Source organism: Colobus angolensis, unplaced genomic scaffold, assembly GCF_000951035.1.
Source record: "Colobus angolensis palliatus isolate OR3802 unplaced genomic scaffold, Cang.pa_1.0 Scaffold747, whole genome shotgun sequence".
Classification (NCBI taxonomy): domain Eukaryota; kingdom Metazoa; phylum Chordata; class Mammalia; order Primates; family Cercopithecidae; genus Colobus; species Colobus angolensis.
Window position 1 is genome coordinate 211057 of NW_012121232.1, and position 13840 is coordinate 224896.

The following is a 13840-nucleotide window of genomic DNA, read 5'->3' on the forward strand; positions in this document are numbered from 1 at the left end:
TGTCACATGTCCTCAGACAGGGCCAGGACCCCACCACTCTGCTGGCTTGAGGCAAACCCTCAGGGCCAACTCCACAGCGCTGAGAGCAGTGGGGGTAATGAGGTCTCAGCCACCTCCCAGCACTCTGCCATGGGGGCGGTCCAGGTGGCCTCACGTCTGTTCTGATGCACATGTTGTGTCCGGAATTGGTGGGTTTTTGTTCTCGCTGACTTCAAGAATGAAGCCGCGGACCCTCGTGGTGTTACAGTTCTTAAAGATGGCGTGTCTGGAGTTTGTTCCTTTGGAGCTTCTTCCTTCTGGTGGGTTTGTGGTCTCAGCTGGCTTCAGGAGTGAAGCTGCAGACCTTCTCAGTGAGCATTACAGCTCTTAAAGGCCGCGCATCTGGAGTTGTTCCTTCTTCCCCGGGGCTTCGTGGTCTGGCTGGCTTCAGGAGTGAAGCTGCAGACCTTCGTGGTGAGTGTTACAGCTCTTAAAGGCGGCGTGGACTCAAAGAGTGAGCAGCGGCAAGATTTATTGTAAAGAGCCAAAGAATAAAGCTTCCACGGTGTGGAAGGGGACCGAGCAGGTTGCCACTGCCGGCTTGGGCGGCCTGCTTTTCTTCCCTTATCTGACCCCACCCACATCCTGCTGATTGGTCCATTTTACAGAGAGGGTTTGGTCTATTTTACAGAGAGCTGATTGGTCCGTTTTGACAGAGTGCTGATTGGTGTGTTTACAATCCTTGAGCTACAGCCAGAGTGCTAGACAGAAAAGTTCTCCAAGTCCCCACTAGGTTAGCTAAATACAGAGTACCAATTGGTGGATTTACAAACCTTGAGCTAGACACAGAGTAATGACTGATGTATTTAGAAACCCTGAGCTAGACACAGAGTGCTGACTGGTGTATTTACAATCCCTTAGCTAGACATAAAGGTTCTCCAAGTCCCCACTAGACTCAGGAGCCCAGCTGGCTTCACCTAGTGGCTCCTGCACTGGGGCTGCAGGTGGAGCTGCCCGCCAGTCCCGAGCGGCGCCTGCAATCCTCAGCCCTTGGACAGTCAATGGGACCAGGCACCATGGAGCAGGGGGCAGTGCCTGTTGGGGATGCTCGGGCCACGGGGGAGCCCACCCCGGAAGGGGGGCTCCAACATGGCGGGCTGCAGGTTCCGAGCCCTGCCCTGCGGGGAGGCAGCTGAGGCCTGGGGAGAACTCGAGCGCAGTGGCGGCCCGCCGGCACCCTCTGCCGCTGCTGGCCCAGGTGCTAGGCCCCTCACTGCCCTTGGTCGGAGGCTCCAGCTGACTGCTCCGTGTGTGGGTCCCACCGAGCCGGCGCCAGCCAGAACTCGCGCTAGACCGCCAGGGCAGCACACAGCCAGGGTTCCCACTCACGGCTCTCACTCCACACCTCCCCACAAGCAGAAGGAGGCTGCTCTGGCCTCTGCCAGCCCAGAGATGGGCTCCTACAATGCCGTGGCGGGCTGAAGGGTTCCTCAAGCTCCGCAGGGTGGATGCAGAGGCCGAGGCTGAGGAGTCACCGAGAGCGAGGGCTGATAGCACGTTGTCACCTCTCAATGTGACCCCTCAGTCCTCACTCTTGTCCCCAGCAGGGCCCGGGAGTCTGCCCTCTGCCAGCTGGAGGCAGCTCCCCATGCTGACTTGCCAGGGGACCCCCGAAAAAGGCCTCCCCGTCCCCTGCCCTACACCCCTCACCCAGCAACGAGAGGGCGGCCGCTCAGCCTCAGCCGACTGGCGAGCTCTAGGAGGACTGATTTGAGGAGCAGGGTGGGAATCTCTGGGAATCCGTCCTCTGAGGTGGGGGTTCCCCCGGTCCTCCTCAATGGCTTCCTATTTATTCCCTAGAGGGCCGGCACCTCCTCCCTTCCTCTGACGTGAGGACCCGTCCCTCAGCCCTCGGCTACCATCTTCCTTTCCGCGAACTACAAGTCCCACGGCAGGGGTACAGCAAGGCGGGCCGGCTTCTCTCTGTGGTGGGGGTGTCCCTCAGTTCTCCCTCGGGGCCCTCACCTTGAAGACTGGATAGGTCTAAGGCTCTTCCCTCCGCTGACCTGAGACGAGCCTCGTCACAAAACGCCTCAGGTTCTTCAGCCTCCCAAGATGGACGCCGGAGAGTACATCCGGGAACCCTGCCGGGGATGATCAGGATTGACAGCCGAGCTAGCGTGGGGCGGGGCCTCCTCTCAGAGGAGCAACCAACCCCCACTTGTCAGCCTCCTTTCCATCCCTTCCTTCCCACCTCCAGGATGCGCTCCAGCCCTTCCTGCTCACTCCCTAAGCCTTGCCGGACTCTTCCCTCCCACCTCCCCAGTCTTTGACACTCACAACCCACCTTTTTCCAGGGCTGACAGCAGGGAGTGGCAGGGTGCAGCCTGCGCCTCCCCTCCGTGTTGGGAGGTCACTGTCCTTCGACAGAGTTTTCTTCTTGAGTGGCCAGCCCTGGGGCAACTCCCTCTGTTTAACCAAAGCTGCCCTCCTCAGAGATAATCTTCCCTCTAGCTGACTCCGAAAGTGGAAGTCAGAAAGTTGTAAATGTGGGGACCCTGATGGGCTCCTCCAGAGCTGGCAGCAGGAACAGTGACAGGACAGGGGGCACTGCCAGTTATGAGCATTCCCTTCCTGCCTTCCTAAGAGGCCGTGACTGGACTACTGAAACGGCCTGGGCTCCCTGCCTCTGTGCATCTGAGTCTTTCACCTCCGAATAAGCCCCTCCCATCCCTGAGACCTGCAGGGTGCAAGAGAGGTCGAATCACATCCATCCACGGGAGATACGGCCTCCCAGGCCCCAGGTAGGACTCCGCTGCCCTCTTTCTGAAATAGCGTGGGAAGGACCCTCTGTCTTCCTCTATTCCTGACACGGCCTCCACTCCCTCCCTCTTGTCTCCAGAGACTGTTTTTCAGATCAAGGTTCCCATTTCCATGAAACCTGCAAGAGGGACTGGAGCACCCTAGCATCTCTCCCTAACGGCCCTGCCCAAGGCCTCCCAGAAGGAGTGAAAATGGGCTGGTTTTGGGGGGTCCTCCTGTGTCCGTAGTGGGGTAGCTCACCAGTCCGTCCTCTGTATCAGCCTGGGGATGCCTGCAAGACCCCTGTCATGATCTTCTGCTCTCATGATCTGAACTGAGACTCACCAGAGCACAGCCTTGTCCTCTTTCTCCCCCCTAAGGTGTCAGGGGACACCCCTGTGGGTCACCATGCCCCTGGGCCTCCCAGGGATGACAACAGGTGGGGAGCTGGTTTCTGTGGATCCTCCTCTTTGTGGGCAAGAAGTCTCTGCAGTTTTCCCTCAGAGGCCTCATCTGACTACTGGCTGCTCCTGGGTCTTCTATCCTTCCCAAGATGACAGTATGACCCAGGGAAAAACTGAATGTGACTTTACAAGAAAACTGAAAAACTCTACCTCACCATGGTGATCAAATTAACATCATCAATGACAAATTGTGTTGGTACTCTGTGCCGTCGGTATGATATGATAAGAATGGCACTTCACTTCTCTGTTCATCTTCCAAGAAAACATAACCTACATCAAAACATTAAAAAATCTTGTAATTCCCAATCAAAGGCTATTTAGCAAAATAGCTGACCATACATCTCCAAACTGTCAGTGTTTTCAAAAGCAAGAGGAGTCTCAGTGAACTGGCACAGCCAAAGGGCATTGAAAGAGACATGATGAATAAATGTAATGGAGTATCCTCAGGGGATCCTGGGACAGAAAATAGATTTTCGTGACAAGGAGATAAATGTGAATAGTGTATGTCTGTTAATAAACAAACGATGTTTGCATATCACTATTGGTTCATTAGTTTTAGGAAACCTTACCAAGGTAAGATGTTAATGAGAGGGGGAATAGATTCTGGGACATAAAAGAATGTTCTTGAACATTGTATCAATTTTCTTTTAAATCTAAAATTATTCTAAACTCAACGTGAAAAAAATGTGATCAAACTAGATAAAAGATATGTATGCAAAACCTGTATCAGATATGCCTTCTAAATATTTTAAATATTGAAAGTAGAAGTTTGAACTGGGGACTTAACCTAGAGTTTCTGCTACAAGTATTTCTACTACTCTTTATACTAGAGGTAGTGGTAAATGTTGTAATGCAAAGAGGAATAAATGAAAGGAATGAGGATTGGCCAGTTGGAAACCAAACTTCTGTGATTAATGGATGACACTACTGAGCATGAAAAGAATCCAAAAGAACTAAAGATAATTTACTCAATTTATAATCGTATATCGGTTTTCTAGTATAAGGTCAGTATTCAAACGAATATCCACTAAGAAAAATACTTAACCAAAAATCCATCCATCTAAGAAAAATACTTAACCAAAAATAATAACTTTACAGATGAAAATATTAAAATGTTTTTAAGAGATATTAATGAAGACTCACATAAATATAAACTAAAAAGTAATTCATAGGCATGAAGATTCAATATTTTAAATGTGTTAGTTCTTCCAAAAAATAGAGGAAAATATCGAATAATTGAAATCCCAAATCAAAACAAGCAAATGGCTTTGGACATGTGTGAGTCACCTGATTCTAAATGTAAAGACATGCAAGTGGGCAAGCATAGTCAATATACTCTTGAAAAACAGAAATTAGTCTACCCAATAGTAAGAATTACAAAGAAGCTAATGTGATGAAGAGTTTTAGATTTAGGTGCAGGGGTTGGTCGATAGACCAATGAAACTGAATGGACAGTCCTGAAAAACAAAAGCAAAAATAAACCTGTGCACATGCGTTCTTACCTGATTAAAAAAAATTCACAGCTTCAGAGCATGGAACAGCCTTGTTGAAATTGATGTCAGCGGATCAACTGAGTATCCATATAAAAACCCTAATTTAAGTGGAACCCTTCTTCACCCTATACACAAAACTGTTACTAGGAGATTTAAAGCCTACTTAAAAAATACTATATTCCAAAAAATAAAAATAAAAAACTTCAAATATACATGGACATATATAGAATAATAAATAAGTCTTTGTTTAGATTATTTTTTATGGAGTCAGCAGTAAAAATATATTAGAGCATCAGTAAGGATAGAGGTGAAAGGATTGAAAGAGGCTGGGAACGTTGATCCTGTCAGTAACAGAAGGGAGCAAGATAGTATGAGTCAAACGGGAAGAGAGGCAATGGCAGCTCCTTCCATTCCCTTGTCTCAACCAATAGAAGGTCTGGCTACTTTCAAGAGCCTTTTGCTTTCTCAGAGTAGGACTTAGAACTCAACAATGGCTGGAGGAAAGCTACCTGGAACAATGACGGATTTATTCCCCTTCCTATTAGACCAGTCCTTCTGCTGACCTCTGGAACTCTGGGGATCCAAGAAATACAACACAAGCAGTTCTGTTCCAGAAAGTCATGAACAGGGGATGTCGTGTTGATGACAGAAACCTGACCAGGTTCACAAACAGTTTATCGACTTAGAGCCAGTGCCAGCTTGCCCAAATGTGATTGGAGTAGAGGCCTAAGACCCTCTCCATAAGGATTGGAAGTCCACATGAAAGAAATTCCAGCTGCTCTTACTCCTGACAGGACCCTCAGAAGGATTCAGGAGCCCTGAGATTCCAAAAGAGGTTGACATGTGATTTTGCCAGATAATTCACTGAGGGTTGGGGTTCTGTCCACCCACTATGGCCAGGATCAACTGAGTCGTTCATGAGCTGACTTCCCTCTTCAGCTCTGGCTCAGTGTCCCAGGGGCAGTGGGCCTCTGCTCATAGCCAGGATTGGTGGATCAAACTTCAGCACTCAAGGTGGAAACCCACAGACAAGGAAGCTCTTCTTCCAGAGTTGGAGGGACCTGGCGGGTAAATTGCAGCTCTGGCCCCCATGTCCTTGGGAATTATCCTCATGGAGCTTTTCTTCTGAGGTCCCAAGAAGGGAGCACTTCTTATGGAAGGTGAACAGAAAATGGCAGCCCATCCTTTTATCTCCTGGTATTGGGAGGAATTCTTCTGTCCAGAAGAGAGAGGGACTAATGATCTTGGGATTGAATCAGTGGGTCAGTGTCAGGGAGCTTTTTAAAGGAGTGAACACAACCCTTCTCCAAACATACCCCAAATGACTCATCTTCAGTTCCTTTTCCTCACTTTAGTTTCAGCCTTCAGGGAACATGCTGCCTGTGCCAGTGAAGGTTTACCATAGTTGCCATGAATGTAGATTTGTTGATCACGGGGTTGGGGGAGGGGAGGGCATTTCCATAGTTTAAGGAAGAAGTAACGTTTACCTGTGTATCAGAGAGGTTATAAAACACACAGGAATTCTAACAATAAACCGTAAGAACCAAATCATGGCTCAATTTCATTTTTGTTAATAGCAAAAGTGGAAAGATTTTGTGTGTGTGTGTGTGTGTGTGTGTGTGTGTGTGTGTGTGTGTGCTGGATGCCTCCATTTCCTTATCGTAACCCCCATCCAATGCAACAGCATCTTCCGTTCCCTCAACTACTAAAGTTCATTCCAAATCCATCTACTTAAGTCAATCTCCGTTACTACCGCTTTGGGTGAAACTAGCATCATCTCTCCCCTAGAATATGGCAACACTTGCCTTATGGTTGCTTCCTTTATTTATTTTTTTTCTTTATCCTTGTAAAATCCATTGTCTCTTCAGCAGCCCATTATTTTTTACAAGTTCCAAACCATAGTTAATTTTCTAAGATTACACACATCAGATTTAACTATTATGTAAAGTTATATGCATTGTAACAAATGCATAGAGTCCTGTATGTACCACCCAAGTATCATACTGACCAGTTCCATCAGCCTACAATTCCCCTGTGACGTCAATCTCTACACTTCTCCCAAGACCCTAGAAGCTATGTTTTGTTTTTCTTAATAGTTCCTAGAGTTGTAACTTTCGCAGAATGTCATATGAATAGGTTCATGCAATATTCACTTCTAAAAGAGTGGGTGTATCATTTTTCATTTTAACCAACAAAGAATGAGAATCTCTGTTGCTCCATAACCTCTATCACATTTGGTATTTTAAGATTTTTGGATTAGAGTCATTCTAGTAAGTGTGCAGTGTAATATTTTCTGGTTTTCCTTTGCATTTCCCTAATGGCAAATGAATTTGATCATCTTTTCAAATGCCTCTTAGTAATTGGTATATTCTCTTTTGTGAAGTGTCTGTTCACATCATTGGCTTTGTTGTTGTTGTTGAGACGGAGTCTCGCTCTGTCGCCCAGGCTGGAGCACAGTGGTGCCATCTCTGCTCACGGCAAGCTCTGCCTCCCGGGTTCATGCCATTCTCCTATCTCAGCCTCTGGAGTAGCTGGGACTATAGGCGCTACAAGCGCCCGCCACCATGCCTGGCTAATTTTTTTTTTTCTTTCGTATTTTTAGTAGACACGGGGTTTCACTGTGTTAGCCAAGATGGTCTCGATCTCCTGACCTCCTGGTCTGCCCACCTCGGCCTCCCAGAGTGCTGGGATTACAGGTGTGAGCCACTGTGCCTGACAGAATATTGCTGATCAGAAAATTCAGAAAGCAAACTTCATAAGAAACACAAAGTTCCCACGTATCTCCACTCCCCCACACCCTGTGTGTGTGTTTGTGCACGCAGCACACACACAGCAACTCACATTATTTACATTTTGTAATAATGTTGCACATTTGCTCGGATCGATTGACCTGTATTGCTACATCATTAAGTAAAGTCCACATTTTACATCAAGACTCAGTTTTAGTGTAGCACATGCTGTCAGTTTTGGTTAATGTATAATGGTAAGTATTCACCCTTACAGTAACATACAGAATTGTTTCCTCATCCCAAATCTCCTGTGGCTTCCCCTATTCATCTCTCCCCCTCCAACTTCTACCGCCTCCGAGGCCCCAGAAACCACTGAACTTTTCCTTGTATCCACAGTTACCTGCTCCAGAATATGGTTGGAATCATCAATTATGAACCATTTTTATATTTTCTCTTTTTTCTTAGCAAGATGCTTTCACAATTCTTCTGTGTCTATGCCACTCCACTAACAATGACGGAAAGTTCCTGTTGCTCCACATACTGGTCAGAATTTGTTGTTTCAGTCCAATGGATTTCAGCCATTCTCATGAGTATATAGTGCTATCCCCTGCTTGTTCTAATTCTCTCTCTTTTTTTTTTTTTTTTTTATGACACGCTGTCTCACTATGTTGCCCAGGCTGGAGTGCAGTGGTGCGATATCAACTCACTGCAACCTCCGCCTCCTGGGTTGAAGCGATTCTCCTGTCTCAGCCTCTTGAGTAGCTGGGAACACAGGCATGTGCCACCACCCCCGGCTAATTTTTTGTATTTTTAGTAGAGACGGGGTTTCATCATGTTAGCCAGGATGGTCTCGATCTCCTGACCTCGTGATCTGCCTGCCTGGGCCTCCCAAAGTGCTGGGATTACAGGTGCAAGCCACCGCACCAAGCCTTAAATTGCAATTTCTTAATGACAAATAATATTAAAAATCTTCTCTTATATTTATTTGTCATTCGTATATATTCTCCGGTGGGGTGCCTGTTCAGATTTCTTTTTCTTTTTTTTGCCCATTTTAAATCAGACTTTTTGTTTTCTTACAGTTGGATCTTAAGACTTTAGTGTATATTTTAATGTATGTCTTTTGTCAGAGGCTGGTTTCACAAATCTTTTATCCTTGCCTTTGTCTTGTTTTTCATTCTCTTTGCAATGTGTTTGGCAGAATAACATTTGTTCATTTTAATGAAACTCAATTTGTCTCTTTTTTCCTAGATGGTTGGTGCTTTTGGTGTTTCATCTAAAATTGTTAGGTGACCAAACCCATAAAGATTGCACTCATGAGTTTGACCAAAATTCAATAGATTGATAAAGTATGTGTGTGAAAATGTAAGGTATTCATATACATTTATTTTATAGAAAATTAATTGCTGAAACATTTTGGGAAATAAGTCAGCAACATGTTAAAAAATAGAAAACATTCATGCTCTGTTTATTTTGACTCAGTTTCCACATTCACATGACTTTCATATAGGAAATGACATGAATTTGCCCAAGAATTTATGTTCAAAGTTGTTGATTGTACTTCTATTAATTACAGTCACAAAGGAGAAATGAATATATGTTCATCGGGAGAAGATTTGTTCATTTTGTTATTTCACAGAAATCAATTAGAATTCTAGGGAGTTATTACAAAAGTAACATAAATCTAGATGTGTTTTCATGGAAAGCTTCTGCATCCATTGTAATAAGCAAGTATTTTGGTTTGTTAGGACGCCATAGCACACTACCACAAGCTGGGTGATAGAAACAGAGATTTCCTGTCTCGCCGTTTTGGATTCTGACAGTCCAAGAGCAAGGTGTATGCAAGGTTGGTCCTTTCTGAGGCTATGAAGGAAGGATGTTTTCCAGGCCTCTTTCTGTGCCTTGTAGATGGCTGTCTTTACCCCATGTCTGTTCACATTATCATATCTCTATACGTATTTCTGTATCCAAATTTCCCGCTTTCATAAGGACTTCAGTCATATCGGATAAAGGCCCTCATTAGTAACCTCTTGCTAACTTGATTGCCTCTAGAATGATCCTGTTTCCAAATAATGCCATATTTGGTTAACATAGGATTTTGGGGAGGAGACAGATAAACTTAGAATAGTGGTAATGTCAAGTTGCAGATCTATATGTGTATCATTTCCCATGTATAGATGTATAGTGTGCATATATATATACATATATATATATATATGTATATATATATATGCACATCTATGTGTATAAAAGCCTGAAATCAGCTTTTGGTTTTTACAAACCAAATCGTTAATTGTGGTAACTTCCGAGTGAGAGACTGAATTTTAGAGAAAATTTATAAAGGGGAAAATTGTGATTGATATGTAATTTTAGAAGTTTTTGCAACAAGAACATATACACTATTTTCTTTTAAGTAAAATATTGAAGTAAGCCTAAGAACAGGAAGAGGAGCAGTGCCGTAGTCACATAAAGAAACAGCAAGCTGATGGAACAGAAAAAAAATTCCTGAAATCGAAATGGCTTTACACAACAAGGTTGCAGTGATGCGCATCAATTCTGATTGGAGTTGGCTGGGTGTTATGGACTGAATTGTGCCCCTGCCCCAAATTCATATATCCAAGGTCTTAAACCTTGGATATTTGGAGATTGAACCTTTGAAGAGACAAGTAAGGTTCAATACGGTCATATGTGTAGGACCTTATTCAATAGAACTAATGTCTTTATAAGAAGTGGAAATTAGGACACAGCCACACATACCAAGTACTAACCACGTGAGAATTCAATCAGAAGGCAGAGCCATTTCCAAGCCACAGAACAAAGCCACAGGATACACCAAATCAGCCAGCCTCTTGATCTTGGATTTTCAGCCTCCGGAAATGTGAGACAATAAATTTCTGTTGTTTAAGCCACCCAGCCTGTGGTATTTTCTTATGGGATAATAAACAAATACAGGATGAGTCTCGGCTCTCGCGCGATCCAGGAATGGAGGCTGCTTCCAGCTTTGAGCTCCACAGCACAACCTATGGTAACTGCTGAAGTGAAAAGAAAGCATGGAGTTGTTTCGCTGGCTTCTCCCTAACTACAAATACGCCATCCAGGAAAGAGAGGCAGACACGATAGAAGTAGGCACTTGTAGTCTTTCCCATAAACCATGACATTGCTCAATGATAAGCAACTATGAACATTTATGACGATAAGTCCCTTCATTTCTTGGAAGAGTTTCTGGGAAGGCAAACCTTGCCGTGAACTCTCCCAACTATTTTCAGATCCTATTAGGAAACTGCGATTTCAAATACAGTATTACATCTAGTTTTAAGACAATTATTTAAGTCTTCACAGGGAGGGCTCTAAATTTTTCCTCAATAACAATTTTAGGCACTGTCTTTTTTTTTTTTTTTTTTTTTTTTGGAGATGGGGTGGACAGAGTCTCACTCATGTCGCCCAGGCTGGAGTTCAGTGGTACCATCTTGGTTCACTGCAACCTCTGCCTCCCAGGTTCAAGCGATGCTCCTGCCTCAGCCTCCCGACTAGCTGGGATTACAGGTGGCCACCACCACGCCTGGCTAATTTTTTTGTATTTTTAGTAGAGACAGGATTTCACAGTATTGGCCAGGCTGGTCTCAAACCCCTGACCTCAGGTGATGCACCCGACTCGGCTCCCAAATTGCTGGGATTACAGGCGTGAGCCACCATGCCCGGCCTACACTGTCGTTTTAGTAACCTATAAAATCTCTTCAGGCTGAGAATGTTCTCATTCTTTTGATGTATGCTAAATATCTTACCCTGTGAACCTCTGCTGCCTTCCAGTGACCGGCCGTTCCTACAGTTGCACAGGTGCCTGTGACACACTGTAAACCAGAATTTCCCTGTGGTGCAGCTACACAGAAAAGAGACAGGGGAAGGATAGTGCACTGCTGCTTTCTTTTTACATCAGAGCTAGCATGTCCGCCAAGGAACCCTTGTTCGCATCATGCGTGGACTTCAGAATGTTGTGGTAGTTTTGTGTTTTAGAAATTTGGCTTCTCATAGTTGTTTATTTACAAAGTGATTTCTATAGTCTCTTCTACAAAGTTTATGGGGAAGCTTTGGTTTTGGATCAGCTATGAAAATTCATTCCTCTGTGTATGTGTTCAGTGGCCTCTTTCAAATAATACATCTTTTAAAAATCCTACTCCTAATATCAAATTTCAGAATGATATCAAACCTCTGTCTCTGACCTTAGGATTCCATCCCTAAAACCAGTATATTGTGTGGCAAATAAGATCTACTCACCAGCTTATTTGGGAATGCTTTGAGAGTGTGTTGAAGATTCCCATTATGGGTATTGAAACATCACTGTCCAAAACGCACATTTAGATCAAAGAGCTGTTGTTATCACAGAGGATGCTGGGTGAGGGACGGAACAGTCAGGGAATGGCTGCAGAGAGTAGGAATGGCCTATGGCAGGGGACGGGCAGTTGACTCCAGGCCACAGCCCTGGGAGCAGGCCACAGCCTTCACAACAAGAACCCTTAGTGACAAGCTGATCGGTGGACCAGGTTCCAGAATAAGACAAGGGAGCATGCAGAGAAGGTCAAAACGAGGGTCCTATAATGTGGGAAAGAGCTGGGACTGAACACAACCGCTGACACCTGGACAGAGTCAGCTCTCAAGACACCTAGGCCTCACAACAGGAGGACTTTAATAAAGAAAGGCCACAACAAGTCCTGAATTGTATTTCATTGTCAGTGTCACCTTCCTTCTTTAGGCTTAACCTAATATCTTAGCCACAGGGTCATCTTTAGGTCACCTCAAAGATATTGAGACGTGTGAAGGGAAATGACATCACAGGCAGAAGGCCTCCCTCAGGCTGGGGGGCAGTGGGAACAGTGTGGGCCTAGACAAATTCATACCAGGGTTCAAGTACCAGCCCTGTCGCATTCTAGCCAAGTGATCTTGGGGAAGTTATCAAGCACTGTGAGCCTCAGGTTCTCCATGTCTAAAATGGGTTGGATAAGTTCTGTCTTGTAGAATTGCAGAAATATATGGAATGTGAGTAAAGCATGTGGCACAGGGTCCGAAATACACTGGTACTTAATAAATGGCAGTTGATATCAATTATGATTATAAGCCCAAAGGCTACCACTACCTTTTTTGAAAACCTCACCTCTCCTTCTTATTACGCAAAAATCTGGGAAAACGTGTAGCTGAATACATCACCGAAAAAGAACTCAACCAATAATTCAGCTTCACAAATACAACTCAGCACATTGTCTTTCTGAAAGGATATATCGTATAATTTGGGTAAGGCCAGATGTCTGCAGCTGGAACGCAACTGAAAGATCGTATTTTGAGTCAAGAACAAACTCCTTTTCACCTTCCTCATTGCTGGTCCATCCAACCACTAGTTTCATTTATGCTTCACTGAAAATGTAGATCTTGCTTATACTTGTCCACATTACATTCAAAAGAACCCAACTAAACGTCCTGTTAATGGAATGGGTTCTGGCTCTTCCAGGCCTGGCAAATGAGTGCCAGCCTGGAGGCTTCTGAGCACCACATCAAGGGATTCTCAACACATTTCTCAGGAAACCCTTGCAGATGATGGGGATCAATCACCTAGTCCTTGCACTGTGTTCACGCTCCCCAGTGACAGAGCCACAGGACACCTTCCACGACTTCCCCATGTGGAGACTCCTCTCTGCTTCATCCTCCACCCAGAGGGAACTGCTCAAGTAGTTTTCCGTTCCAGGCTTTTCTCTCAGCTTCTGAGAGTCTGGGCCCTGCCACCACCCGGCTTCATCATAACAATCAGCTCCCACAGAAGCACCTGCAGTTTCCTGAAGCCCAAAACTGCCTGAGCTCAGGGCCTTTTCACTTGCAAACCCCATCTAAAGTGTCACGTCCCCACTGTTGAAACTCATTCTTTAGATCATAGAGAAAATCTACCCCTTCCTGATATGGCTTCTGAACCTAGACTTTACCGTGTTCTGGGTGGGAAGAAACCTTGTTTTGATAGTATCCCCACAAAGAACAGCGCTTTCTGCAAGCGAATGCTGAAATAATGTTCAGCAAGTAACGGACTTGGCGCGGCTTTTATTTATTAAGATTTAAACTCTGCTACTTTCTTGAATAAGCCGAACAAACCCAGATATATAGCTGTAGTTGTCAAGAACAACAGAACAAGGAGGATGGGGAATGTCAAAAATTAACAATCCTTTATTTTGTTCCACGATTCAAACACCGAGTTCTTTCACATTTCAAAGAAAATTCCAATCCAATCCCAACACCACATTCTACTGTTCCAGATCATAAGACAGAAGGTTTTTCCTTACAGACTATCAAATCCTTACTCTTAAACCAGACAAACAGCAGTACATGTGTGATGATTTTCATG

General features: G+C 44.9%; 1 protein-coding gene across 1 annotated transcript in view; it reads right to left on the reverse strand.

Annotated features, from left to right (window-relative positions):
* The window catches only part of LOC105501745 (melanoma-associated antigen C1-like), a gene marked incomplete at its 5' end in the record, with an annotated part of 67267 nt that overhangs the window by 26991 nt on the left and 26436 nt on the right, over positions 1–13840 (reverse strand). Inside the window, 1 exon segment of the mRNA XM_011927783.1 lies at positions 11247–11341. Within this exon segment, the coding sequence (XP_011783173.1) occupies positions 11247–11341 (95 nt within the window).